The sequence below is a fragment of the Protobothrops mucrosquamatus genome, unplaced genomic scaffold (assembly GCF_001527695.2).
Source record: "Protobothrops mucrosquamatus isolate PMUCROS unplaced genomic scaffold, P.Mucros_1.0 scaffold2057, whole genome shotgun sequence".
NCBI lineage: Eukaryota > Metazoa > Chordata > Lepidosauria > Squamata > Viperidae > Protobothrops > Protobothrops mucrosquamatus.
This window is the reverse complement of record NW_015388162.1, coordinates 71,048-98,850: the sequence shown is the minus strand read 5'-3', so window position 1 is coordinate 98,850 and position 27,803 is coordinate 71,048. Positions and strand designations below refer to the sequence as shown.

Below are 27,803 nucleotides of genomic sequence, written 5' to 3'. Positions count from 1 at the left end.
CTGGGCAACCAAGCCGCAACTATTAAACTTTCAGAGACTGAAACCAGAAGGAGGGGGGGGGACTCCCGCTCTAGGTTGCTGCACAGGCGGAGAGAACCTCCCCAATAAAAGAAAAAACATGCCAGCCATGAGCCCGGTGATTCTTTTCAGGGCCGAGGAAGATTTGCAAAGGAAGGGAAACGGGGTGGGGGGGGGAGCAGGAATGGCCACAACCTAGGCGAGATGATTTGCAGGCCGAGGGGACTCAGCATCTCAAGAAAGCAGCTAACGTCTGGTTGAGGAAACACGTTTATTGGGTGCCTGCCACCCCTGACCCCAGGGTCCTCTGGCCAAGGCTGCGAGAGCGACTGGATGAATGGTGGGAGGCATTAAATAGCAGCCAGGGTGCTCGGGAGAAGCAGCCATCCCCCCCCACACCCAGCTGCACGAAGGGCGAAGTGCCATCAACGCTCTGGTATCCGAGACGGGTCTGCCTCATCCAGAGGTCAGTCACGACGCTGGTAGAACATTTTCCTGCTCAGCGCAACCGAAAACTTGTGCCTTGTCATCAAGTACACGAAGGGTATTGCCACGGACGCAATCAGTATTGTCTGGGTGAAGACAGGAGAGGCTGTCACAAGAGTTTCCCTCCCCCCTCCCAGGCATCATCCCCCCCCCTGCAGGCAGCCCTCGGTCCCCACCAGGGAACAGCAGCAGCTCCTGGCTACGCCTGCCTGGCCCATCAGGCCACGGCCGGCAAAAAAGACGCACCTTGATGCCTAGCCGCTTGCGGTCGTCGAATTCCGGTTCCCCTGCCCATCGTAGGAAGGTGCAGACGTCTTTTGCCACCTGCGACATGGTGGCAGGTGTGCCTGTAAAGGAGCAGACTCGGGTGACCACCAGCCCAGTCGAGGGAAAGGCCTCCTACCAGCCCCCCCCCAGCCCACTCACCGTCTTCGTATTCCAAAATGTCATTGTAGATGGGAGGAGCCATGGCTATCGCTTGTCCGGAAAAGTAGGGGTTGTAGTAAAGCCCCTCCCGCATAGTCACGCCCCCTGGGGGGTCGCAGTAGCCAGTGAGGAGGGAGTAGACGTAGTCCTCGCCCCCGTGCCTGAAAGGGAAGGGCGGTGAGGGCCCGACTTCTCCAAGCCTCTCCTCTGCCTGGCAGTGCCAACCGCCCAGTTGTGCCCCAGCCCCTCCTCAGGCGGGACTACCTGGCTTTGAGAATGAGGCTGAGGTCAGGAGGCAGGGCCCCGTTGTTCGCTGCCCGCGCCGCTTCAGAGTTGGGGTAAGGGTCGGGGAAGCGGTCAAACAGCTTGCCAGATCGCATGTACATCTCGCCGTTTTCATTGGGTCCGTCCTGCACCTCCACCTAAAGGGCGAGAGGCCAGCCTCGCTGTGAACCCTCCATCTTCCCCAGAGAAGGAGCCGGTATTTGTCCACCTTCATCCGTCACCACCTCAGCTCCCCGAGCGGGGTGGGGTGGTGACATGGCCACCACCAGTCCTACCGCCAACCGCTCGAAGGCGTGAACCAGACACGAGGCAGTCCGGAGCAGCGTCCATGCCATGCCAACCAGGGTCATCTCCCTGTGGTCCAGTTCAATCCTGCTGCATGCTTTGCTTACCTCCGCAGCCAGGACCTTGGCTTCCTCTTCAGTGTGGGTAGCACCCACGAGATTGCGAAAGGACAAGTACTCCATGCTGTGGCAAGCAGAGCACACCTGCTTGTACACCTGATACCCACGCCGGACACTGTGGACACGAACGTTTCTGTCAGGCCACGAGCCTCGCAAGGCAGCGCTTACAAACAAGGCAGCTATTGAAACCACAGAAAGAGGGAGCCGACAGGCAAGCACAGGAACCGAGGAACGTCCGGCTTCCGCTCTTGGGGAATGGCTCTGCCCAAGACCAGGATTCCTCTGAGCTGGCCTGGTATGCCCAATGCCAAAAGAGGGAGGCAGCCGGGCCAAGCAGGGAGCTCGGAGATGACCGTCTGGACTAAAGGCAGACAGAACGCGGGTGCAGGAGCAGCAAAGGAAGTGGAGGCAGCTATAAAGTTTTTCCCTAAGTGCCATCAGGCGGGGCGGGACAGGGCGTGAAAAGAGACAAGGCCTGGCAGCTGATTCCTATCCAGAGGAGGCAACTCCAACGGGACCGCCAGCCCTGCCCTCTTGGGCCAGGACACCACGTACCTGCTATGGTCCAAGGCAGTCAGGAGGCCATTGTGCTCCCAGGGGTAACTGGGGGCATGAAGCTCCAATTCCGAGGCATTCACAGCTCTGTGAAGGGCCCAGGCCAGCCCTGCCCCGCCGACTGTCAGAACGCCCAGAGCGCTCAGGGCTACCCTCTTGCCCCGGGAGAGACCCGCCAGGGACGCCACATTGGCCTGCAGAGAAAGGCAGCTGAGTGAATCTCCTGCAAGGGAAATGGCGCCTCGCTCCTCCAAAGCAAGCAGGACGTCCTTGGAGGCCCCCCCCCCCCCACGAGATATACTGCATAACACAAAACTCTTGATGCGTGGGAATCCTTCTGCACAAATCAGGCCAGAGCAGCCTTTTTCTACTTTGGCAACTTGAAGATGGAGGGGGGCCTCCCAGAACCCCCCAGCCAGTGGTCATCTTTCAGATGGACGGACTTCAACTCCCAGCAAAGCTGGCTGGGGAATTCTGGGAGTTGAAGTCCCCCCATCTTCAAGCTGCCCAGGTTGAGAAAGACCCGGCTGGACAATTCAGATATCCAACGTGCCACTTCAGCGACTGGGGACGGGGGGGGGGTCGCAACAAGCGCGTTGTTGCAGGGGAGGGCGCTGGTTGGGGGCAGCGACCTCCCCTGCAACAACGCGCGGGGCTGCAAAAACCTGGGGAGGCCTGGGGGGAGCACGACCTGCTTTCCCATCTCCCATCCTCCCCCTCGGAGCCCTTAAGAGCCGGGGCCGGGCAGAGGCCGCCCCCCCCCACCCCGCCTGCCACGGACCGACCCGCCGCCCTCCGCCCTCTCCACCCTCCCTTCCAGGGGGGGGCCTGGAACGGGCTCTCCCGCAGGGCCGATCCGGAGCGGCCGGCCGGGCGAACGGGCTTCGTTCGGCCGCCCGCGGGGCTCCTCCCCCCTTCCTTCCGGCAGCCGGTCCGGTCCCTCCCGCGGGCGTCCTTCGGGGCGCCGCAGTGCAGCAGCCGGGCTGCGCCATCAGCCGTGCCCGCGGGCGACGGGGGCAGCAGCAGGAGGAGGACGAGGAGGCGGCGGGGGGCGGCCCGGGGGAGTCGGTCCGGGGGGGGGGCGCCCGGCGCCGGAAGGAAGGAAGGGCCGCGGCCGAGCGGGGTGACCTTGGGGCCGCCGGCGGGACCGAGCCGGGACCGAGCGTGGGGAGCCGCGCGCGCTGCCGTCCCGGGCCGCCTGGCCATACCCGCGTCTGGGGTCCGCCGGGCAGGGCCGGGACCAGGAAGCGCCCCCGGGAGCGCGCCAGGCTCCGCGCCGCCGCCGCCGCCGCCGCCACCGCAGCCATCTTGGGCGAGACGAGGCGAGACAGCTCTCCCACAAGGCGCCGCGCGGCGGAAGTCCGGCCCTCCGAGCGACGCCCTCCCGGCGGCGCTGGGCTAGAGCGGCGCGGCGCCTTCGGGCCTCCCCGGATGGAGCAGGCAGATCTACGAATCGTCTAGAGGAGCGCCCCCTCCGCCTCCTCGTGGGCCCTCAGTGATCGCAGCTAACTCCGGCTGGATTGGTGGAGCGGTCAGCGGCGCTCAGAGGGAGGGCGGGACCGGAAGCGGTCAATCCATCAATCAGAAGGGAGCCCGGGATGGGACGGTTGGTGGAGAGGCTGGACCATTTCTGACAGGTGGCTGTCAAATCTCTTCTTAAAAACCTCCAGTGATGGAGCAACCACGACTTCTGGTGGCAAGCAGTTCCACTGGTTGATTGTCCTCCGTTAGGAAGTTTCTCCTTGATTCCAGGTTGCTTCTCTCCTTGGTTAGTTTTCTTTATTCATTGTTTCTTTTCCTGCCTTCTGGTGTTTTGGAGAATAAGTTGACCTCCCTCTTCTTTGTGGCAGCCCCTCAAATACGGGAATAACTGCTATTTCTTTTCTCTAGGCTGGCCAAGCCCAGGTCCCACAGCAGTTCTTTGTATGTTTTAGTCTCCAGGCCTTGCATCAATTAGAAGACGCTTGCTCCTGGGGAGGAAAGCTATGGCAAATCTACACAGCCTACTCAAAAGCAGAGACGTCACCCTGCCAACAAAAGTACGTATAGTCAAGGCCATGGTTTTCCCAGTTGCAATGTATGGCTGTGAAAGCTGGACCATAAGAAAGGCTGAGCACAAAAGAATGGAGGCCTTTGAACTATGGTGCTGGAGAAGACTCCTGCGAGTCCCCTGGACTGCAAGGTGATCCAACAGGTCAGTCCTGGAGATCAACCTCGACTGCTCTTTAGAAGGCCAGATCCTGAAGTTGAAACTCAAGGACTTTGGCCACCTGATGAGAAGGAAGGACTCCCTGGAGAAGAGCCTGATGCTGGGAAAGATGGAGGGCAAGAGAAGAAGGGGACGACAGAGAAGGAGGTGGCTGGATGGAGTCACTGAAGCAGTAGGCGTGAGCTTAAATGGACTCCATTTAAGAACAGGAAGACCTGGAGTCGCGATGGGTCGGACACGAATTCACAACTAACAACAATTAATACTTTGCATGATCTTGATTCTATGCCTGTTTATACAACCCAGGATTGTTAGCTTTTTTGGCTGCTGCTGCACACGGCTGGCTCATGGTCAAGCGATCGTCCACTAGGACTCCAAGGTCCCTCTCACAGTGGCTGTTTTTGAGCCAGGTCTCCCCCAGTCTGTACTTGTACCTTTGATTTTTCCTACCTAATTATAAGACTTTTGCTTTTGTCCACATTAAATTTCATGTTTTTTAAATAGGATCCATGGTTCAAGTTCAAGTTCCTTGTTCAAGAGCCCCACCCCGGCCTTCCACTTCTCAAGATCAGCTTTGCAACCCACCTGGAGTCCTTTTTGACTTGGGGCCTGCGAGTGCCTGAAATATGATAGGGGTGGTGGGCACACACAAATCCACTCTTTGCACCACAACTTCCAAACTGTTTATTTTGCCAAAATGGTTTCCAGGCAAACCACAGCTCCCGCCCCCCTCCCAGCCTCCAGAGGGTCTTTCTAGCTTTTGCAACCGCAGCAAAGTCCAAGAGAATCAGCAGCTCCATGGCCCCTAGCCAACCTCTGTGACCCCAGCAACCCTCTGCAGCCGGCCCAGAGGCAGGACCCAGCCTGCAGCCAGCCGGACGTTCAACATTGCGAGCTTGGCAGCCTCCTCCTCCTCCTTGCCCTCTTGGAAAGCTCTCTGGGCACCATCAGCTGCTGTGCAGGAGGAGGGTCCAGACTCCCCTCCCCGGTCCACTTCAAAACCTCGCTGGCCTCTGGTGGGCTGGGGGAGCTACTTCCAGAAGAGCACATTCCAGAAGAGCAGCCAGCAGGGGTAGACGAAGATGGCCACAAAGGGAAAGACGATGGAGCCGTAGAGGTAGTGGTCCAGCAGCCCCTCCGCGATCACCTGGAGGAACTGCTGCCAGCCCTCCAGGGGCGAAATGGGGTACTCCATCAGCTCTTGGTACAGGAAGATGCAGAGGAGGAGGGTGATGGCTGGGGAGACCAGCAGCAGCAGCCCTGCATAGAGGTACCTGTGGGGGAGAGGGGGCTTCTGATCACACACCCCTGGCCCAAGACCTGTGCCCACCCCCAGTGGCTTTTCCTCTCTCCCGCTGGGCACCTGCAGGCTCCCTGCTGGCCTTAGCCAGAGATGCAGGGAGAAGCCTCCTCAGGTGTTCTACCTGCGCTGCTTAAGCCAGCTGATTGGTTGGACTGGAGTTGCTTGCCAGCTTTCCAGGCTTAAATCGGGGGGGGGGGGGGGAGAAACGTGGCCTGCCTGGCACTCCCCCTCCCTGCCCCAAGATGCATCGTCACTCTTTCCCACTAATTTCTTAAAGAAACTGCAATCTAACCAGGGTGCAAAGGTCCCGAAGGTTTCACCCATAAACTAACCATCCTTTAATCCAGGAATCAGGAAGAGCAGAAACGGGCCGTCTGGCTTGGCTACTGATAGTACTAAATGGTCTAGTCATTCTGCGCTAAGCTTTGGGGCGGGGGCGGGGGGGAGATTCATACTTGTGAAAACATTGGCTTCCTTCACGCCAGTCTTTGGTGCACAGAGACGGTTTCAGGCCTGGGGCACTGGATACAGAGAATGGCCCTGGGTTCAAAAGCTCTCCTTCCTCTCTGGAGAGAATCACCCCCCACCCCCTGCTGCCTCAGAGCTGGCCCTGCAGCACTGCTGTCCCTGCCCCGGAACATACCTGGGCCCCGTGGGCTGCACAATCGCCGCCACGGGCGCCATGGTGACTGTCAGCAGGAAGCCCAAGGAGAAATTGATGAGCGCGACACAGCTCAGCTGCATGGCCAGGTAGAGCAGCGCAAACAGCTTCAGCATCATCCAGCCCTGATTGCTCCCGGAGCCCATCAGGACTCTGCAAGGCAGGAGCCCAGGTGAGTCTGGGCAGAGCCCTCCGGCCACTCGCCTCCCTGCTCCTCATGCTCAGTCCCGGCTGCCACCCAGTGCGGAAGGCCAGGCTCCCACCTCACTGTTACCTGTGCGTGTTGTGGGGCAAGGCCAGTCCGGCCACGTAGATCCCAATGCTGGTGAGCACCACGGCCTCCGCCTCAGAGACCGGGAAGTGTTCAGTGGCCACTTGCTGCCCCCAGACGGGCACGAAGTAGAGCGCGAGGCCAGTGGCGTGGCAGATGAGCAGCGGGGGGAGCAGGGTCAGCAAGCTGGGCCTCGGATCCTGTCCCAAAAAGGATGGCAGCAGCTCAGGGGGTGTCCTGCCCCACCCCCAAAGCACGGGAATGGCCGAGCCAGGGCTGGCCAGGCACGTCCCCCCCCAAAGCTGGGGAGATTGACAGCAGGCCGAGCACAGGGCCCAACTCGATCCCTGAAGAGAGAGATTTCTGCCACAAACACCCCCCCTTCTCCATGGGCCAGGACTGCCATTTCCTGTTGCAACCCACCTCCACGGGAGCAGGATTCGAAGCCTGGTCCCCATCGCAGAGCTGGCTCCCATCGCCGTCGAAGCTGCTCAGCTTCATCCACAAGTCCAGGGCGTTGAAGGGGGAGTCCAGGAAAATAGGACTGACATAGGCAAGCCCCAAACACCAACGCCCGGATTGCCCCCCCCCATGGCATTCTGGGGACAAGAGCTGCTGACCGCAGCCTCTGGGTAGAGGCGACCCCCAGCCTTGGGCCGCTCTCTCAGGCCAAAGGGCCCCTCACCTGCTGAGGAAGCCAGGGCCCTGCAACAGGATGGGACCTCCCTCTTCCACCACCCAGTGGCCCCAAACCGTTTGCTCGGCATGTGGCCCTGGAGGACTCAGGCTCAGGGTCCCCGCACACGTCTCCAGCATCCCACTTTCCTCAGGGGAGGGGCGTCATAGGCTCTGGAAGCAGGAGCCCCCTCCCAGCCACCCTCCCCGAAGCAGACATGCCCCCGTCTCAGGCCTCCCGGTGAGCAGGCCCCCCCGCTGGCCTGGCCAGGCGCCTCCGCTGGAGCAGGATATCCTGAGGACCAGGATGAGGAGGAGGAAGCCGAAGGCCGGCATGTAGAGCCCGATGGAGACGAAGCGGGAGAGCGAAGGCAGCAGGTAGAAGAAGTAGGACTGGTGCAGCCGCTCCAGCAGGTTGTTCAGCTTCCGGAAGATCCCCTCAAAGGTCCTGGGGGGGGGGGAGAGCGGAAAGAGCCTTGCGGCCTCGGGTCCCAGAGGGGGGCCCCCCAGCATCCCCCCGGCCTCTCCTCGGCCCCCAGCCCGCTCCGGCACTCACACGCCCATCGCGCCCATGTCGAACTTGTACTGGCGGAAGCTGTTGATGCCGCGGATGGTGACGGCCTCAATGTGGTAGCGGAGGAAGAGGCCGTGGTCCCCCTGCGGGTGGCCAGAGCCCTGCTTGAGCACCATCAGCAGCAGCGTTTGGAGGGAGTGCAGGAAGGCCGGCAGGGAGTCCCAGTCGGAGCGCTGCAGCTGCAGGCGGGGGAGCAGAGGAGGCCCTCAGCAGGGCAGGCACGGTCTGGACGGTGCCCTGGTTGCCCCCAAGAGCTCGGGCGAAGGACTTTTGCGGCAAGGGAGGGACACCGCCGCTCCCACTCCGACTGTGGAGGGAATCCTGCTGGCAGACTGACCACATCCCTGCTCCACCAGTGGCCGAGTCTGGCGCAAGGCACCTCCTCCGGCCTGGCTGGGCCGGTGGCCAAGAAGGGTCTCCCCTCTGGGCAGCCTCCAGCCCAGCCCAGGACACACGGGTTCTTCCGCGCACCTTGCCCTGGATGGTGCACAGCAGCCCGTTCTTCTGGCAGAAGGAGTAGAAGAGGTTGACCAGATCCAGGTTGGGCAGCTGCCCGTTCAGCCCCTCCACGGCCACGTCAAAGCTGGTGATGACGTCGCTGCTCAGCTCCAGAGAGATGGCGGCCTGGATGGCTCCTGCTCGGCCGAACGTCCCCGAGGACTGCGTTTCTGCAGGGGACACAGCGGCTGCGTGGGTGCCTCCCTGAGAGAGGGAAGCCGGGTGGTGGGATTTCCTAGCGGCTGGATTCGGAAGCTCTCTGAGAGGCTCTGCCAAAAGCCAGGATTGAGTTTCCCAAAGCTGCCAACGGGCCCAATCCCTGCCCTGCTTTTCTAAAAAGGGTTAAAAGTTCTGCTCGTTTTAAGGGAAGCGTTTGCTAACAGTCGGATGGGTCCTACCCCGAGCAGCAGCCCTGATAGGAGAGGCATGGGGGGGTGGGCTGGGGGCCCCGGAGCAGAGCCAAGGGGGGCAGGGGGGAACCGAGGCTCCCATCCCTCCAAGCACCCGGCAGACCCCCTACCTGTGACGTTGACGTCGTGGTAAGCCTCTAGCCAGGCCTCCATGCCGATCAGGTCGTGCTCGTTGACCAGGAAGATGATGTCCTTGGCCCAGTAGATCTGGCCTGGGAGGGGAGGGGAGGGCAGCTCAGCACGGGCCATCCTCTCCCTCCCTCCCTCCCACCCTCCCTGCCTCCGCTGCTGCTGCCGCCCGGGGCCGCCTCACCGCGGAAATGCGCCGCCAGGGCCAGCATCAGCCCCACCGCCTGGCTGTTCCGCTGCTGCCCGGCGCTGCAGGGCACGCTCAGCACCAGCGACTCGGTGCTGGCCGCGCGCGGGGCCCGCAGGATCCCGTACACGTTGGTCCCCTTCACCATCTGCGCGGGGAGAGGAGGAGAGGGGAGGAGAGGGGAGGGGAGGAGGAGGGAGCCGCCTGGGCGTCGCTGTCCCCTCCCGGCCTGCCAGCCCCCCCGCCCCGGCTTAGCCCCGGCCGTACGTATCTCTCGCGCGCCTCGTCCGGGAAGGGCAGCGTCCGGGAGAAGCTCTGCGCGTAGACCTCCAGGCCCAGGCCCCGCAGGCTCTTCTCCAGCCAGGCCACCGGCAGCGCCCTGCGGGGAGGGAGAGGGGCGTTGGTCGCCGCCCCCGCCGCCCCGCGCCCCCCGCCCGCCCCGGCGCCCCCCCGACTCACCCGGCGGCCTTCTTGCGCTGGGCGGCGAACTCGCGGGCGAGGGCCAGGGCGCGGTCCCCGCGGGCGAAGCGCTCCTCCACCATGGTGGAGCCCATGGCGTTCTCCGACATGGAGGCGCGCGGCGCCAGCGGCTGGAAGGCCAGGCCCAGGAACCAGCCCAAGCCGGCCACGAAGCTCAGCGCGCTGCGGACGAGAGCGGGAGGAGAGCGGCTCAGCCGGGCGGGCGGGCGGGCGGCGGACGGAACCCCCCCCCTCCCCGGCCGCCCCTACCCACCAGAGCGGCGCCTGGAGGCGCAGCAGCAGCCGGGAGATGGCGCGGCGCCAGTGCGGGTCGGAGAGGAGCCCCATGGCGGTGCCCGGCCGGCAGAGGCGGTTGGAGGCGCCTCCCCGGAAGACGCGCACGCTCCGCCCGGCGCCGGGGAGGGGCGCCCCAGTCCCGAGCGCGCAGCCGGCGCCTCCCCGCGTTCGCGCCCGGACTGCACCGCTGGAGGGCCGGGGCTGCTCCGGGACCCGCCGAGTCGCGCGCGGCGCCGAGAAGGGCCCCGAAGGCGGCCGGAGCTCTTCCAAAAGGCCGCGCGGAGATCACAGCCGGCCCGAAGCCCTCCGGACCAGCCGCGGCCGCCGCTCCGGCTGCGAGAATCCCGGACCGCGGCTCCCTCGCCCCTCTTGGCCCGCCCGGGTTTCTAAGAGACTTCACGGGCGCAATTGTTCATTCCAGACGTTTATTTGGAAGACGCGTGTACGGGACAGGCATACAAAGCCCCGGGGGGGGGCGAAGCGGTCCGAGTAAAGGCGGCGGCGCGGGCCGCAGTCCAAGGGAGCCCCTCGGGTTCAGTTCCCCGGGAGAGCCGCCCCTTCGCGCAGGTGCTCCCGCACCACCCGGTCCAGCACGGCGTGGACGTCCCGGCAGGCCTTGCTGGCGGCTTCGGTGAGGCGCTCCAGGTGGTCCTCGTGCAGCCGGCCGTTCATCTCCACCAGGGCGATCTGGTCGGCCTTGGGCAGCAGCGCCAGCGCCAGCTGCGGGCCCCCGGCCGCCTCCTCGATGTAGTTCAGGTCGGCCAGCGGGCTGTCCTCCACGAAGCCCGCGGAGCTGGCGCAGACGTAGTCGCGCAGCGGGATTCCGGCGTCGATCACCGCGAGGGTGGCGGCGTTCACCGAGGCGCAGTAGTTCCCGCCGTCCGCCTGCAAGATCTGAAGGCGGCCGAGCGGCGGTGAGCGCCCCGAGCCGCCCGCCGCGCCCGCCCCCGCCGCGCCCCGCCAGCCCCGGAGCCCCACCTGCACGTAGACGTCGATCTGGGAGCGCGGGAAGAGCTGCGTGAGGATGGCGGCCTCGAAGGTCTGCTTCAGGTGCAGCGTCATCTCGCTGGACTTGCGGTCGCCGTGGGGCCGCCGCTTGCGCTCGCCCGTGCTGAAGGTGGCCATGCTGAACTGGCAGTTGACCAGCGCCTGGTCCGGCGGCGCCTTGCCCCGGGAGCCGCGCGTCTGCGGGGGAGACGGGAGAGCGGCGGGCAGACGGGGGGAGAAAGGGAGCGGAAGGAGGGAGGCGGGGGACCGCCTGAGCCCCCCAACCCGGCTTGGCGGGCAGGCGGGCAAGCGCGCGCGCAGCGGGGGAGCCCTTACCTCGTGGGGCCCGTAGACGACGGCCAGCGCCTTGGTGTTGCCCTGCTCCAGGTAGGCGGAGCCGTCGGCCTGCGCGAAGACGCCCATGCGGGCGCGGATCTGCCGGAGCTCGCCGGCGCGCCGCCCGTCCACGCGGTAGCCCTGCTCCGACAGCAGCTCCAGCCCCGCCATTCCCGCCCGGCGCTTCCCGCCCTGCCCCGCGCCCCGACGGGAGGGGCCCGGCAGGCGCCGCCCCCTGGCTCTCCGCGCGCGCAGGAGGAGCGCCCGCCCGCCCGCCCGCCCCAGCAGCTGGGCAGTCGTTGGGGCGAACGGCGCTGCCGGCGGGGGGGGGGGGCTGCGCGGGGCGGCCCGAGAAACGGGAGAGGGCGGAGAGGCGGGCTGTCTCCGACGGGGCGGCGACTGGGGCGGAGGGCAGCGCCCGGATCGGTGCGCTCCTGCTCCGTCCATCCGTTCTGCCATCCGAGAAGCCGACGGGAAGGAGCGCGGAGAGTCGCCCAGCGCCCCGCTCGCCCCCTTCGCCGACAGCCGCCATGGCTGCCCCGCAGCCGGACAAGTTCCAGTTCGCCATCGATCGCGGCGGCACTTTCACCGACGTCTTCGCCCGCTGCCCCCGCGGGAAGGTCCGCGTGATGAAGCTGCTCTCCGAGGACCCGGCCAACTACCGCGACGCTCCCACCGAGGGCATCCGCCGCATCCTGGAGGAGGTCAGTCCGGCCCGCCCCGACGAGCGATCAAAGCGGGCCCGGCGCGCCTCGGGACCTCCCGCCCCCTGGCGCCGCCACCGGACCGGACCGGGGCGCCGGACCCTCGCCTTGGAGCAGCCGGTGGCTCGGATGCTTCCCTGAGGGTGGAGGGCGAAGGTCTGCGAGTTGCGGGTCTCTGCCTCTGGCTCGCTCCCTCTTGCTGCACGCCAGACCTGCCGAGGAGGCCAAGGGCAGAACGTGCTTCTGCTCCCCGGGATTGAGGCCCCGATCCTGGGAGCTGGGACTCCCCTGATGCTTGTGGGGGAGGCCCCAGAGGAAGCAGCTGGCTGAAGTCCAACCCTCCCTTCCCCCCCCTACAGGAGTGCGGGGTCCCCTTCCCCAAAGACCAGCCCCTGGACACCAGGCGCATCGAGTGGATCCGGATGGGCACCACGGTGGCCACCAACGCCCTCCTGGAGCGGAAGGGCGAGCGCTTCGCCTTGCTGATCACCAAGGGCTTCCGGGACCTGCTCTACATCGGGAACCAGGCGCGGCCCAGCATTTTTGACCTGGTCAGTGCTCTCAAAGAGGTCCCACCCCCACATAGCAACTCCCCCTCCCTGGCTCTGCCGTGCCTTGCGCGGGAGGGCTGATCCCCGTGCCGGCTGGCGCCACCTTCCCTGAGCAGCACGGAGCAGAGCAGCAGGTCGGCTGCACCTGGAACTGGCAGTGGTAGCCAGGTGGGAGCCCCCTCCCCCTCCTGGGTGTGCCTAGGGCTGAGCAGCTCTGCTCCCTCACCAACCCCTCTGTGCTCCGGGGGGGGGGGGGCTTCTTGGGCCAATGAGGCCAGTGGCCGACCAGGACTGAGAGTGCCACCCTCCCCTACAAGGCCGGCCTTCCTTCCTGCCTCTCATCCCTGGTCTTCTGCCCTGAAGGCTCTTGCTCCTCTGCTGGCCTGAGGCTGCCCCCTCTCTCTTTGGCCACCCCCCTCCGCAAAGAGTTGCCCCCCTCCCGAGAGTCCTGCTCCTCCTGGATTCAGGCAGGGGCTACAGCAGAACAGCTGCAGGCACCAAGTGTGCCCCAGATGTGCTTGGCCTCCTTTGGGTCTGCCCTGCCTGTGCCCAAAGGGGAACGGACGGGTGCAGCCACCCCAGTAAGGCACTGACGAACGGGGCTATTGAAGCTGGAGGCCCACCTGATCCTCGGGTTCTCTGCCCCTTCGCCGGCCTTCTGGGTCCCTTCGGGCCTGACCCTTGTCTTGGCACGGGCTCTCTCTTGCCCTTCCTGCTCTGCTCCCCCAAGTGGGCAGACCCATCCCTGAAGCCTGGTCTCCCCACGGGCCCCCTGCCCTCTCCCCCCAAGGAGGTCCGAGTGCCAGAGGTCCTGTATGAGGCGGTGGTCGAGGTGGACGAGCGCCTGGTGCTCCATCAGGATGGCTGCCAGGTCTTTGATTCTGGGCAGCGGGTGACAGGTGAGAGCTGCAGCCAGGCATGGGGGGGAGGGGGGGAAGAAGAGCTGGATGGAGCCTCTGGAGTGCAGATGTGGACCCTTCCCCCCCCAGGCCTGACCGGGGAGGCGGTGGTGGTGAAGAAGCCTGTGGACCTCGTTGCCCTGCGAGTGGAGCTGGAGGCGCTGGTGGCACGGGGCATCCGCAGTCTGGCCGTGGTCCTGCTGCACTCCTACCTGTGAGTTCCTCGGGCCGAGAGGGGTTTTGACCCTGAAGGGCAGCCCCCAGCAGGGAGACCGGGGTGTGTGTGTGTAGAAGGCATGAAAGGCATATGTAGAAACACAGCACATCTGGGCTGCTGGCAGCCAAGAGAGAAGGCAGCTGGGAGGGCAACCTCTGGGTGCCAAGGGCTGCGTTGGGCAGCTGGGCATAGACAGGGATCGCACAAACTAGGCAGGAGGCGGATTGGGACGGATTTATGGATCCCGTTCTTTTGGGGGCTTCTATAGCCACCGTGTGCTGGCTTATAGCCTAGAGGGCTGGAAGCCGATAAGGGCTGGGGGGGGAGGCGCTCGCAGCTGCTGAACTGAGAGTCCTCAGCTCTCCTTCACCGCCCAGATCTCCCTTCGGTGGGTGGGATTGACCCCCTGAGCACCCCACATGGCAGGGGGCACCTTTCCCCGCTCGGTCCATGCCTGCCTGCCCAGAGTGGAGGGACCTGGTCACCGGAGGCCTCTGGGGTTCAGCCTCTGGTGTCTCCCACAGGTGGCCCGGCCATGAGCAGCAGGTGGGTGCCCTGGCGCGGGAGCTGGGCTTCCGGCAGGTCTCGCTCTCCTCCGAGGTGATGCCCATGGTGCGCCTGGTGCCCCGTGGCTACACGGCCTGCGTAGACGCCTACCTGACCCCCTGCATCCTCCGCTATCTGCACAGCTTCCGGGAGGGCTTTGCTTCGCAGCTCCAGGTGAGGAGGAGGAGGAGGAGAAGGGGGGCAGGGGGCCCTTGGCCTGACAGGGCTTCCAGGGATTGCAACCTGCCTAGGCAGCCCAGGCTCTGCTCGCTCTTCTGCGGTCGTTTTGTGCAACCCAGATTGTTGTGTTAAGGCAGAAGATTGTTTGTGCACGTTACTCAAGCGCAGCGACTGAGCTTTGGGAACTTGTGCAGGATGCGTCTCGCACTGGCGTGCTGCCACACGCAGACCTGCGAGTTGAGCATTAAATGTGCAGCAGTTGCGTCTGGGCTACTCTCTGACCTCTGGTCGAGCAGTAGGGCGAGAAGTCCCTCTCTAGCGCCCAGCCGAGCGCGCCTGGTGTTCCCGTTCAGCGCATTAATAAGTAGCCCATAAACACTTAAGGAAGGGGTCCGGCTTCTCTGCCGGCTGCTCATTGGTGAGACTTGTGCACCTCCTCTCGGTCCAGGCAGGACAGGGCCTCACTTGCCCTTTGGGAGGGGGGTCCACCGGCCGTCAAAGCCAAGGAGGGCGTGGCAAGAGGTGCTTCCTTGGGGCTCAGGGATTGCTGGGGGTCTGAGGTTCGTAGCACACTGGACCCCAAAGGGCTTTTGAAGGGCCCCCCAGGATCTGACGAAGCAGCGTGCCAACCATCAGCTCCTTGGCTCCTCCGGCCTTGCCCCCTCTCCCTCCCCACAGGGCGTGCCGGTCGCCTTCATGCGTTCGGACGGTGGCCTGACTCCGATGGAGGCCTTCAGTGGTTCTCGGGCCATCCTCTCGGGCCCCGCTGGCGGAGTCGTGGGCTACGCAGTCACCAGTTACTCCCGCACAGAAGGGGATCCGGTCATTGGCTTCGACATGGGAGGTGAGTGGCGGGAGTGGAGGGGCTCTGTGGCCCTGTCCAGAGCAGGGGGAGGGAGGGAGGCTGACAAGGTCCTCTTGCAGGGACCTCCACCGATGTGAGCCGCTACGCCGGAGAGTACGAGCACGTCTTCGAGGCCACCACAGCCGGCATCAGCATCCAGGTGCCACAGCTGGACATCAACACAGTGGCCGCCGGAGGTGGCTCCCGCCTCTTCTTCAGGTGAGCCTCCTGCCTCGGGTCACCCTTCCGGCCCTGGGGGTGGGGGTCCCTGAGCTGCGGACAATTCGCCCTCCATCTTCCTTTGAGCAGGGACAGGTTAAGGGCAGCCTCTGGCCCTGCAAGGACCGACTGGGCACCTGCTGCCTTCCGGCCCCTTCAGCCCCTCTGAGTTTGGGGAGGGGGACCCTAACCCTGATGCCAGCTGCTCTTCCAAATTTCCAGGTCCGGGCTCTTCGTGGTGGGCCCCGAATCCGCAGGAGCGCACCCCGGCCCCGCCTGCTACAGGAAGGGTGAGGGAGCCGCATGGCGTCATTCTGGGCGGGGGGAGGGCCAGGGAGGAGATGGGCAGCTGGTCGGTGATGGGCACCCGTCTCTTTCTTGCTCGCAGGAGGGCCACTGACCGTGACGGACGCCAACCTGTGCATGGGCCGCCTCCTGCCCAGCCACTTTCCTCACATTTTTGGGCCCAACGAGAACCAGTCGCTCTCGCACGCAGCCTCCCTGCAGGCCTTCCGGGCGCTGACGGCCGAGCTGAGGACTTCTGGGGAAGCCTGGCCTGACCTCAGCGTTGAGGAGGTGGCCATGGGCTTCATCCAGGTGGCCAACGAGGCCATGTGCAGGCCCATTCGGGCGCTGACGCAGGTACTGGCTGCTGGTCAGCCCCCTCCTTGCTCTGGGCGCCTCCGAAACACCCCTGCTGGCCTCCAGGGGTCCCTCACGGGGGGGCGCAGAGGGGGGCTGACTGTGACCGTGATTCAAGTGGGCAGAGGCGGCCCCTTTGAGCCGTGACCCTCCACTCTGGAAGCCGCAGATGGGGGGAAGAGCGCTGGGAACTAATGGCTGACCTGAACTGGCTCTGAAAGCGGCACCCGGAGGGGTGGGGTGTGTGCTGAGCCTGGCCCTGCCCTGCCCTCTGTCCCCTCCCCCTCAGAGCAGGGTCTGCTCCCAACGGTGCCGTTCCTCCCTCTGGACAGGCCCGGGGCCACGACACCTCTCGCCACGTCCTGGCCTGCTTCGGAGGGGCCGGGGGCCAGCACGCCTGCGCCATCGCCCGGTCGCTGGGCATGAGGAAGGTCTTCATCCACAAGTAGGTCCTGGGCTGTGCCGTGAGGGTCCGGGGAGGCGGAAGCACCTCGGCTGTCCCAGAAGGCCTGCTGCCTGAAGTGCAGTTGCCAAGCAGGCCTGTTCTTCATCCAGCATGGGGGGCGGGGCGCACGGGGGTGCCCTTGTCCCAGGGGGAGGGCTTGGTTACCTTTGTCCTTCCAAGCAGGGTGAGGCCCCTGTGGCCCTGGGGGATGTGCTGGCCGACGGGGGAGGGGCTTTCCCACTCTGCCTGGTGGGTGGCCTGTTGCTCTCCAGGGTCTTCCCTCTCCCCCCCCAGGCACAGCGGGGTCTTGTCGGCCTACGGGCTGGCCCTGGCAGACATCGTCCACGAGGCCCAGGAGCCCTGCTCCCTGGTCTACGGGCCGGCCTCCTTCGCCCAGCTGGATCTGCGGACGGCTGCCCTGGAGGAGACGTGCCTGCACGGGTTGGAGGCCCAGGGCTTTGCCAGGTGGGCCCCAGGGCTGGGAGGGCAGGAGAGGGCCTGGCTCTGGCGCCCGGGGCGGAAGACGTCAAGCCCCTCTGCCCGCAGGTCCCAGATCACCACCGAGGCCTTCTTGCACCTGCGCTACGAGCGGACAGACTGCGCCCTCATGTGCTCGGCCAAGGGCCACCCGGCCCACGCCGGCTCCTGCAGCCGTGGAGACTTTGGTGCCGCCTTTGCCAGTAGGTCAGTGGCACCACACACCCATCCCCTGCACCTGCCCCCCCCCGGGAAGAGAGCTTGCCGAGGACCCCTCCCTCTGGGGGGCCAAAGCAAGTCCTGATAACAAGCTTGCCCCCCCCCCCCAGGTATCGGCAGGAATTTGGCTTCACCATCCCCAACCGAGCCATTCTGGTGGACGACGTGCGGGTGAGGGGCACCGCCAGCTCTGGGATGGGCCAGGAAGAGCCTCAGCCGATCTGCAAAGAGCCCCCCAAACAGGAAATGGTAGGGCTCTCCCCTTGGCCCCAGGCCGGGCTTCCCTACCGGACTAGCCGCTCGCCTTATAGCTTTGGCCCTGTGGGCCCCTGTAGTCCACCCTGGGGGCCTCTCCTTGGGTAGGCTGTTGTGTTGTGTGAATGCCGGACGTCTGTCCTCTTTAGCATCTCCCGGGAAGGGACACCTGGGACTGGCGCTTGCCCAACTTGGTTCGCGCTGCTGGCAGGATTTTACTTCTAAACTTGCACGAGGCTGCAAAGTGGAAACTATCCAGGCAGAGTCTCCCAATCCGAAAAGTTAAAAGGAACAAAGATTAAAACCCAACCGAGCAAATGGGGCTGCTGTGCCAACGCAGCCCTGCGTGTTTGTGTGTGTGTGTGTGTGTGTGTGTGTGTGTGCCTGCCTGCCTCTCTGGCTTCCTTGCTCCAGATTCCCAGATGGGAGGGGCAGCCGTGTTCCTTCGGGGGCCTCCCGGAGGCAACAGCCCCCCCCCCACATGCACTCCTCTTCCCTCTCTTGGTCCCCTCGCCCGTTTCCTTTCCACCGTGGGAGCCCTGGGCCTAACGGGAGGTGTGGAAAGTCAGTTTTCCAAAAATGCAAAGAATCATGGGATGGAAGCTTTTGGAGGGACTCTGGAGATCATCTAATCCAGCCGCTATTGGAAAAATCCCGGCAGGGGGGAGGCCGCCACCCCCTCCCCCCAGGGCAGCCTGCTCTGTTGTTAAGCTGCTTTCACGGTTAGGACGACCTTGCTGAGCTCCGGCTGAAATCCTCTTCCACCCCCCACCCTCCCCCCCAGTTTCTCCTCCTGCCTTCTGGAAAAGGCCTAGCTGTCCCTGCCCCCCCCCCAGGAGCCCCTCCGACCCTCCTCCTGCATGAACTCCTCCTCCTCCTCCTGTGGCAGAGGAACCTTCACTGCTCGTGACCCCAATGCCTTCGAGGGCCAGGCTTTTTTGGCAGGACCATCGTAATCTTGGTTGATGTTCAGTTTGCAGTGGAACAAAATTTGGGGGGGGGTCTTTCTTGACTTTGTGGTTGCTGACTGATGGCGATCGTGATATTAGCCCTTCAGTGGAGAGTCCGACTCGTGGCGATTCTCTGGGCCAGGCGGCCTCTCCCCCTCTTCCCATCATGCACGGCTCCTTTTGAGTCGTTCTGAGCTCTGTCCGGGGTCAGCTTGGACAGTGTCCAGTCACACTGGGCTCTTTGGCGGCCTGGTGACCTTTCGCCTCTGGCTCTTCCAGGCCTCGTCGCTTTCTCCAGGGAATTTGATCCCCACGAGGGGGGCCGGAGGAAGTGAGACCCCTCATTTTGCCAACCTCTGTCCCCTTTGCCTCCCGTCTTGGTGCCTCTGAAGTCTCCCAGTCCAAAGGAAGGACGTTACATTTTCCCCTCTTGAAGTTCATTTTGCTGGCATTTTTCTCTCTCGGCTACGCTCTCTCGCCTGCCTCGGGTGACCCGGCTCAGGAGGGGCTGCAGGGCAGAGGCGTAGCGTGGGGGGTGCAGGGGGGGCCGGCCGCACCGGGCGCAACATCTGGGGGCGCGCGCTCGCACTCGCAGCTCTCTGCCCCTGCCTGGCTCACTCACTCTCTCTGCAGTGCTGGCTGTGCGAATCCGATCCGAGCCGCCGGGTCGCTGACGCCGCCCACTGTGGAGGGGGGCGCAAATTACTTGCCCCGGGTGCTGACAACCCACGCTACGCCACTGCTGCAGGGGAGGGGCTTGTGGGCTGGGGGAGAGCTATGTCCCCTTTAAAATCCTGTGAGTCCCTGGGGGGGGGGTGGAGAGCGATTCCCTGCTGGCTCCTGCCAAGTGGCCCCGTCTTCTCCAAACATTCAAAGAGGGTTTTGTGTCCGGTCCTGGCATTGGGCCTCCCTCCCCGTCCCCCTCCCACACTTGTCCTCCTTCAGTCCTCTGGCAGAGGCCCATCATCCACGGCTTCTCAGAGATGAAGAATAGGGCTCCGAGAAGGGGCCTCCGAGTGATCCAGACTTGGGACTTCAGCCGGGAGCGTTGAGGGCCGCCTAGTTCCTCTCGGCCTCCCAGAGTCCTTCTGCCTGGGTCATCCCAGCTCCGCTGTGCAGAGGACATTCGAGCCTGGGGGGGGGGGCTGAGGAGCCCCTCCCTCCCTCCCTAGTCTTGAAACACCTTCAGCCTTTTGGTCTTCCTGGCTTGTTTTCTGCTCCGGATATCAGCCACTTGCTGGTCCCCTCCTTGGGGACGGCACCCTTTCTCCTGTCCTAACGGAGCCGGGGGTCCTCGGCTTTTGGAGCTGCCTGGTGTGCTTGAGAGAGAAAGGGGCTTCTCCTTAGTTCCCCCCTTCCCAGAAATTCTGGAACGGGGGGTGGGGCTGTTTCAGGGACCGGCTGCCGAACAGTGCCAATTGGGCGCAGTGGCAAGGGGAGGCTGCAAGATAATAATAATAATAATAATAATAATAATAATAATAATAATAATAATAATAATAATGATGATAAAAAAATAAAGTTGGAAGGGACCTTGTAGGTCATCTAGTCCAACCCCCTGCTCAGGCAGGAGAACCTATACCAGTGATGGTGAACCTTTTAGAGACCGAGTGCCCAAACTGCAACCCAAAACCCACTTATGCATCATTGGGTGCCGGGTGGGTGTGGCCCACTGGGTGGGTGTGGCCCATTGGCTGGGCGTGGCTGCGGTGGTAACGGCAGACTGGGTGGGACTAAAAAGTTCAATCAATCAATTCCAACTTTGCAAGACCTTTTTTTTCCCCCGCGAGAAGTTGAAATTGATTGAACTTTTTTTTTTTTTTTTTTTGCACACGGCGGCGGAGGCCTAAAGCGAAAAGGTTTTATAAAACCCAGCTGAAGGCCTAGGACTGGGGTGACGGCACGTGCCATAGGGTCGCCACCACTGCCCTATACCATTTCGGACACATGGCTGATCTGGAGGGGGGTTGGGCAAGGGCGCCCAACAGCTGTGCCAGCTGGGGGGAGGGGTCTGTGTAATAAGCCTCTCCCCACCTACAGGTGACCCGCTGTTACTTTGAGGGGGGCTACCAGGACACCCCGGTCTACCTCCTGGAGAACCTCTTCCACGGCCACTCCGTCCCTGGCCCCAGCATCCTGGTGGATAAGAACAGGTGAGGAGAGGCTGCAGGGGGAGGAGGAGGTGGGGGGCGCAGGGTTCGAATCTTGTCAGAGCAGGAAAGAAGTTACCGGCTCAGTAGGTAAATAAGATCACAGGTGTTCCCACAGTTGGCTTGTGGCTTTCCTGATCCGTGGACGATGCTCTGTGCCAGGGGTAGGCAACCTTGGCTCTTTTATGACTGGTGGACTTCAACTCCCAGAATTCCTGAGCCAGCATGGGGGAACTATGGCCCCCTCATGACTCCTGGACTTCAACCCCCAGAATTCCTGAGCCAACATGGCTCAGCTTGGAAACCTCTCCCTTTCCCCTCAGCACGGCTGGCTCAGGGATTCTGGGAGTTGAAGTCCACGAGTCATAAAAGAGCCCAGGTTGCCTACCCCTGCTCTATGCCCACTGCTGGTGGTCCACGGGAGGTGGGGGCTGGGGGGGTGCTGTGTGACCCAGAGGCAGCCGCTGAAGGGCCCCTTTGCGCGCCTGCAGCACCATCCTGCTGGAGCCCGGCTGCACAGCCTCCGTGACGGCCCTGGGGGACATCACCATCGCAGTGGGCTCCGGCACCTTCCGTCCAATTGGGCCTGAGCTTGACCCCGTCCAGCTGTCCATCTTCTCCCATCGCTTCATGAGCATCGCAGGTGAGCGTGGGGGGTGGGAGCTGCCCCCCCCACAGGCAGGATGGACCCCGCCCGACCCCCCCGAGAGAACAGCCTCCTCTCTTCCCGAGCAGAGCAGATGGGCAGAGTCCTGCAGCGCACGGCCATCTCCACCAACATCAAGGAGCGGCTGGACTTCTCCTGCGCCCTCTTCGGGCCTGACGGGGGGCTGGTCTCCAACGCCCCCCACATCCCCGTCCACCTGGGCGCCATGCAGGAGACGGTGCAGTTCCAGGTAGGAGCCGCCTCTGGGTGGGTGGGAGGGTCAGCTCCAGGGGCGAAGGGCAGGCCGTAGGGAGGCCTGGCACAGGAGCCCTCTGGGGCAGTTGGAGATGGGGGGGCTGCCCCAGAGGCAGAGAAATGAGAGGCAGTTGGTGTGTTAACGCAACACGGGTGTGTAAAACAAGGACTGTGAAAAGGTCCCAAGGAAAGCTCCCTTCCCTGCTTTTACTGTGTGTTGCGGTCCTGGTTGCCGAAAGTCCTGCTTTGTAGGCCAGGGATGTATTCACGTACACACATGTGTCTATATCAGTGATGGTGAACCTTTTAGAGACCGAGTGCCCAAACTGCAACCCAAAACCCACTTATGCATCGTCGGGTGCCGGGTGGGCGTGGCCTATTGGGTGGGCGTGACCCATTGGGTGGGCGTGGCTGCGGTGGTAACGGCAGACTGGGTGGGACTAAAAAGTTCAATCAATCAATTCCAACTTGGCAAGATCTTTTTTTTTCCTGCGAGAAGTTGAAATTGACTGATTGATTGATCACTTTTTTTTTTTTGCACACGGCGACGGAGGCCTAAAGCGAAAAGGTTTTATAAAACCCAGCTGAAGGCCTAGGACTGGGGCGACGGCGCGCGTGCCCACAGAGAGGGCTCTGAGTGCCGCCTCTGGCACCCCTGCCATAGGTTCGCCACCACTGGTCTATATGTATGGGGGGCATCTGGGTGGGGCAGAGAGTGGGACCTGCCAGGTGCTTGTTGGGGACCTCCTAAGGCTCCTCCTGCGCCCCCCCTTCCTTGGGCTGAGTGGCTGTCTCTCCCCTGCCTGCCCCTTCCCCTCAGCCGCCCTGCGGGGTCTGCCTGCACGTGTGAACGAGTCTCTTTCTCCCCTCTGCAGGGCCGGCCCTTGGCCTGTGTCTCCTCTTCTGCCGGCACCCTTCCCATGCCCCTCGCTTTCTCTCGGGGCGCCTAAGAGAAGCCCCCTCCCCTCCTTTGTGGACCACCAAGCGACCGTCCCCTTCTCTCTCTTTCTCTCTCCTCCTGCCTCGTTTCCACCCGTCGTTCCTGTTTCCACAGGTGGTTCATTCTCAGAGTGCCGGGAGGCCCCCTCGGAAGAGCCCACCGATGGGGACCCTGGGCTTGTGGATGGGGGGGACAGGGGTTGGATGTTTGGGGGGGCTGTGGGGTGAGGGGAGCCTCCTCCAGAGGGAGGGGCTGCACCCACACCTCAGAGGGGGACCTTTCAGCCTTCTCCTCCTCCTCCCCATTTCCCCGTTTGCCATTGCAGATCCACCACCTGGGACCCGACCTTCACGAGGGGGACGTGATCCTGAGCAACCACCCCTGCGCGGGGGGCAGCCACCTGCCCGACCTGACGGTCATCACCCCCGTGAGTGGCCCCCTCCCCGCTTCCGGAGGGGCAAAGAAGCAGCCGGGGGCGCAGAGCTTTCCCTGAGGTGGGCCCCGGGCTTGTCCTGCAGAATAGGAGAGTTCGGGGGCTTATGGGGTCCCAAGGTTGACTTGCCCCTGCAGCCTCCCCCCCGTCTGCCTCCCAGCCCCCCCATGCCCTGCCCCTTTGTGGAGTGGCCGCTGCTCGTTCCAGGTCTTCTGGGAGAAGGAGGCCAGGCCCATCTTCTTCGTGGCCAGCCGGGGCCACCATGCCGACATTGGGGGGATCACCCCGGGCTCCATGCCCCCCCACTCCCACTCCCTCCAGGAGGAGGGGGCCATCTTCATCTCCTTCAAGCTGGTGCAGGAGGGCGTCTTCCAAGAGGAAGGTTGGTCTTTGGGGCGGGGGGGAGGGGGCTTCAATTCTCTAGGAGGAGGGGGCTGCGCCCATCACCCCTCCCGCCACTGCAGAGCCTCTTCCCTTGCAGCCGTCACCGCGGCCCTGCTGGCCCCTGGCCAACTGCCCGGCAGCAGCGGCACCCGCAACCTGCACGACAACCTTGCCGACCTGCGGGCCCAGGTGGCCGCCAATCAGAGGGGGATCCAGCTGGTGAACGAGCTGATTGGGCAGTACGGGCTGGGCGTGGTGCAGGCCTACATGGGCCACATTCAGGTGAGGAAGGGTCTCGCTGCCCCCGGCTTGACCCCAGGGCTCGCCTCCCACTCGGAGGCTTTCAAAGACCCAGTGGAAGGTCTGCCCCGTTGCGTGGCCAGGGGAGAGCCAGGAGCGGGTTGGAGACCCCCCCCTTCAATTCTTAAGGTGGGTTGATCCGATGTGGTTGGGGTCAACATCTCCCACCACTTTCTGGAAGGGGAGAAGACATCCCTCCGCTTCACGTTCCCCGGGGCAGCACAAGTGGGTCGAGTGGAAAGGGAGTGGGGGTCCCAGTGCCCCTCCTATTCCCTGTGGGCAGGCCTGCCCCACACTGGAGAGGGCAGTTTTGGGGTGCTTCCTCTGAGGACCCCCATGCTGAATGCTGGGGCCCCAAGGGTGGGGGCAATGGTGTGGGGCCCTCCTGGGGCCCCTCCCTGGTAGGATGGGGAGGGTTCTGCCACCCAAAAGTCCGGGACCATTTCGGCCCTTTCCTGGCTTTGCCCTCAGGCCAACGCGCAGGTCGCTGTCCAAACAATGCTGAGGAAGTTCGCCACACGCCGTGGACACGTGGACCTCCCCCTGCAGGTGGAGGCCAAGGACTTCATGGATGACGGCACCCCGATTTGTCTCCGGGTGAAGGTGGACCCACAGGAGGTGAGCGGAATCCTGGAGCTGGGAGGGGTCTTGGTGGTCGTCTATTTCAGGGGTCCCCAACTCCCGGGCCGCAGCCCACTCCTGGGTCATGAGCCGTTCAGAACCAGGCCATGGAAATGGCGGGCAAACACACATGTGCACACACACATCCTGACTTGTGGGAGCTGTGTGTGTGTGTGTGTGTGTGTGTGTGTGTGTGCGCAAATGGACCTGTGCACGCATACGCCTGTCATTCACACGGAACGATCCCCTCCCTCCTCCCCGGTGTGAGTCCACAAAGACTGGAAAGTTGGGGAACTCTGAGCAAAGGACCTGAGCAGAGGCCCCCGGATTGGGGGAGGCGGGGGGGGAGACATGAGCAACAGAACAGCCGTCCAGCATTAGGAGTGGTTGCAGCTTCCTTCTCAGCTGCTTGAACGCTCTGTGTGTGTGTGTGTATGTGTGTATGTGTGAGAACCGATCTGAGAAGGATTGACAGCAGTGGTGAACGTGGATGGCGGGGGGAGGGCTAATGGTGCCTCTTTCCCCCCCCTCCCAGGGCACTGCACTCTTTGACTTCACGGGGACCGGCCAGGAGGTGTACGGGAACTGGAACGCCCCCCGTGCCATCACCCTCTCCGCCCTGATCTACTGCTTGCGCTGCATGGTGGGCGAGGACATCCCCCTCAACCAGGTGCAGAGGGAGGGGCAGCTGGGCGGGGCCAGCCCTTGGAAGAGCTGGGGGGTGCCGGGGGGGGCGCTGCCCGGATGATCAGGAGAGCCTGAAGTGTCCCCGGCTGCTTCCTCGCAGGGCTGCCTGTCCCCCGTGCAGATTGTGGTCCCCGAGAGCTCCGTCCTTCACCCCTCCCTGGATGCCGGCGTGGTGGGGGGCAACGTGCTGACCTCCCAGAGGGTGGTGGATGTCATCTTCCGAGCATTTGAAGTCTGCGCTGCCTCGCAGGTGAGGGGAGCACAGAAAGGCTTGGCTGGGGGTCTCTGGCACTCGGGTGGGGGTCACACAGCTGCTCGGCCAGGGCACGGGCAGCCTCGCGCAGACGCCAGCTGGGCCAGGAGGTTGTTTCTTGAACCCAAGTGGCTGAGAGGAGAGACGTCCAGAGGGCTGGTGGCTGTGCTCAGAGCGCAGGGAGCTATCTTTTGAGAGACCCCCAGGAGCCTTCCCACCATCCCTGAGACCGGGGGTCTGCTGACCCCGAAGCAGGGCCTCCCCTCCCTGCCCAGCCCCAGGTCCTGGGGAGGGGGCTTCTGCAGCTAGCCGGAGAGCCCACATTCCGTCCCCTTGACCCTCCTCCAGGGCTGCATGAACAACATCACGTTTGGGAACGAGCACGTTGGCTACTACGAGACGGTGGCCGGAGGGGCCGGGGCGGGGCCTCACTGGCACGGCCGCAGTGGGGTGCACAGCCACATGACCAACACCCGCATCACGGATCCTGAGATCCTGGAAAAACGGTGGGTGACAGTGGAACCTGAGGGGGGGGGCTCTTGGCACCAGATCCTGGGCAATGCGCCTCGTCCCTCTGGGCAAGGAAAGTGTGTGGGGGTGGGGGGCCTGCCCTGGCAACCAGGCTCAGTCTGGGTGCTCCTTTTCCTAGTCCCATGCTGTCCCCCCCCCTTGATTACCCAGCTCGAAGCTCTCACCCCAAGGCAGGCAGCTGGTGTGCTTGTGTGTGTGTGTGTGTGTGTCTTGGCTGTGCATACTCTCAGCCTATTGTACAGGAGGCATTCAGTAGCGGATTGCAGACCCCGCTCTCTTTCCCCTCCCCCACAGGTATCCAGTGGTCCTGCAGACCTTCCAGCTGGCGCCAAATACCGGGGGGGCTGGGCTGTTCCGAGGAGGGGACGGGGTCCGGCGAGAGCTCCAGTTCCGGGAGGAGATGGTCCTGTCGGTGTTGAGTGAGCGCCGGGCTTTCCAGCCATACGGGCTGCAAGGTGGGGGGCCGTCTTGGGTGTGGTGGGAGGTCCTGGCGTGTCAGTGGGGCTCTTCCGCTGGCCATCTATGGGGGGTGGTGTGGAGTCGCTGCAGTTGTGGGGTGGACTCGTAGAATCCCAGGGTTGGAAGGGACGTGACAGGTCCTGCCCTGCTCAGTGGGGCAGCCCCAGAACATCCCCCCCCCATTGTCCACCCAGCCTCTGTTGGATTTCCTCAGGGCTGGGGGGGGGGTGAGGCCACGGGAAGGCCACGGCGGGACAGCCGAAGGGTGGGAAGGGAAGGTTCGCCCTGCAAGGCTGGAGGTGGCTTCTCCAGCATCTCCTCTGACCCCCAGACCGCCCCGTGGCTCCTTCTCCCCTTTCGGACAGGTGGCGATCCCGGTTCCCCGGGCCTGAACTTGCTGATCCAACGCAACGGACGGACCATGAACCTGGGTGCCAAGATGTCTGTGAAAGTGCGCCCTGGGGTAAGGAGTCCCCGGAGGGCCTTCCTGGCCTGCTGCCCTGCCCTGGAAGCCGCCCTCTTGAGGGGTCTCTCTCCTTCCCTTGTCCGTAGGACGTCTTCTGCCTGCAGACCCCAGGGGGAGGGGGCTTCGGACAGCGCCCCCAACCGCCACCCTTGGCCAAAGGGTCCGAAGAGACCAGGGTCCGGGCCCAGCTCTTCAGGGAACGAGGCAGCTTCTACTACTACAGCCGGTCACAGGAGACAATGGATGGGCCCTGAGGGGGGGAGGGAGAGAACGGCCCCCGGCTGAGCAGGGGGGATCTGGCCAGGAAGGACCGGATGGAAAGATTGGAGAAGGTGGCAGGGCAGTCCCACCTCTCACCACAAGGGGGCAGCGGAGACCAGCTTTCTTCCTTTCCTGTCCGTATGGGGAGGGGAAGGGTGAAATAGAGATGGGCTCACACCTACACACCCTAAGTGCCGTTTCTCCTGGGGGGGGCTGCCCCCTGCCCGCCTCTCTTCTGCCTGCACCCCTCAAGCCCAGAGAGAGAGAGACGGGGTGTCGTGCCTCACTCTTCTCAGCTGGCACGGGGGCTGTGGGCCAGTGGTGCCTGTGCCAGCTGGGAACAGGGAGGCACAGCACCCTTCGGGCCAATGGTGGTGGGATGGACGCCGCCTGGGCCTTTTCCTGGGAGGAAGGGGCCGGGCAAATGCTTAGCGTAGTTTCGCATGAATAAAGTTAGAATCTGCTCGGAGTCCCTGAATCGTTTCTGTCTCAGCAGACGACCCGGCTGGTCTGCCCGGGGGCGCTGCCCACCAGGCCCAGGTCGAAGCCTCCGTGAGGGGTCCGAGTCTGCCACCTCCTGCACTAGAGCCCACCCCCCTCGTGCGTTCTGACCCAACGGCCCCTCCCTGTGTGACAGGTGGAGGGGCAGAGGGCCTTCCAGGTGTGATGGTTCCGATAAATGAGACCGGCAGAAATAAGAACTCTGAGGCAATTGCTTTCCTCAAAGAACACTTTTAATGGCTGCATAATATCAGCACGAACAAAGGTGAAACCAAGACTGAAAGTTCTCCCCCCCCCCAAAAGGTTACAAAGTAAAAGTTGAACTCCCCACCCCTTGGTGTGTCATAAATCACAATCCCCAATTAACACCTTTGGTGGGTTTCCTAAGGGTAGCTCCAGCCCGCCAAACACTTAGGCTGCTTGACCTTGGTTCCCACAAGAAAGTTATTGTTTTGACTGAACTATAAGAATGCATCTTCCCCCCCCTCCCATTGCTGTGGCAACCGAAAAAGGAAGAAACATGGCTGAATTCAGAGCGTTTGAAGGTTTGACACAAGGTTATTAGAGGGCTGGAGGCTAAAACATAGGAAGAACAGTT

General features: G+C 63.6%; 4 protein-coding genes across 5 annotated transcripts; 1 reads left to right on the top strand and 3 right to left on the bottom strand.

Annotated features, from left to right (window-relative positions):
* Positions 1–275: 275 nt before the first annotated feature.
* On the bottom strand, positions 276–3,481 carry LOC107294684 (cytochrome c1, heme protein, mitochondrial). The gene is made up of 7 exons (XM_015823937.1): positions 3,383–3,481; positions 2,175–2,443; positions 1,608–1,734; positions 1,195–1,352; positions 931–1,091; positions 751–851; positions 276–590 (listed from the first exon to the last, which is right to left on the bottom strand). Exons 1-7 carry the CDS (start codon positions 3,479–3,481, stop codon positions 486–488), a joined length of 1,020 nt encoding a protein of 339 aa, XP_015679423.1. The 3' UTR covers positions 276–485.
* Positions 3,482–5,291: 1,810 nt separating this feature from the next.
* Positions 5,292–9,898, bottom strand: GPAA1 (glycosylphosphatidylinositol anchor attachment 1). 2 transcript variants are annotated; one of them, XM_015823948.1, is made up of 12 exons: positions 9,825–9,898; positions 9,551–9,733; positions 9,359–9,470; positions 9,089–9,239; positions 8,886–8,987; positions 8,339–8,535; positions 7,850–8,046; positions 7,588–7,741; positions 7,042–7,134; positions 6,622–6,818; positions 6,330–6,500; positions 5,292–5,657 (listed from the first exon to the last, which is right to left on the bottom strand). In XM_015823948.1, exons 1-12 carry the CDS (start codon positions 9,896–9,898, stop codon positions 5,414–5,416), a joined length of 1,875 nt encoding a protein of 624 aa, XP_015679434.1. In that variant the 3' UTR covers positions 5,292–5,413. The 2 variants fall into 2 exon arrangements, with proteins under 2 accessions (XP_015679434.1, XP_015679435.1); XM_015823949.1 differs by having other exon boundaries at positions 7,066–7,134.
* Positions 9,899–10,335: 437 nt separating this feature from the next.
* On the bottom strand, positions 10,336–11,341 carry EXOSC4 (exosome component 4). Its single transcript, XM_015823952.1, has 3 exons — positions 11,171–11,341; positions 10,826–11,032; positions 10,336–10,741 (listed from the first exon to the last, which is right to left on the bottom strand). Exons 1-3 carry the CDS (start codon positions 11,339–11,341, stop codon positions 10,382–10,384), a joined length of 738 nt encoding a protein of 245 aa, XP_015679438.1. The 3' UTR covers positions 10,336–10,381.
* Positions 11,342–11,700: 359 nt separating this feature from the next.
* On the top strand, positions 11,701–26,697 carry OPLAH (5-oxoprolinase, ATP-hydrolysing). The gene is made up of 26 exons (XM_015823947.1): positions 11,701–11,874; positions 12,234–12,425; positions 13,216–13,324; positions 13,415–13,538; positions 14,066–14,261; positions 14,946–15,111; positions 15,192–15,330; positions 15,553–15,620; positions 15,719–15,972; positions 16,305–16,417; positions 16,712–16,882; positions 16,964–17,101; positions 17,224–17,362; positions 20,359–20,471; positions 20,960–21,111; positions 21,204–21,364; positions 22,635–22,736; positions 22,950–23,124; positions 23,224–23,408; positions 23,898–24,044; positions 24,583–24,717; positions 24,835–24,984; positions 25,336–25,493; positions 25,813–25,973; positions 26,343–26,440; positions 26,530–26,697. The coding sequence occupies exons 1-26, from the start codon at positions 11,701–11,703 to the stop codon at positions 26,695–26,697; spliced, it is 3,888 nt and encodes a 1,295-aa protein (XP_015679433.1).
* The last annotated feature ends 1,106 nt before the right edge of the window (positions 26,698–27,803 follow it).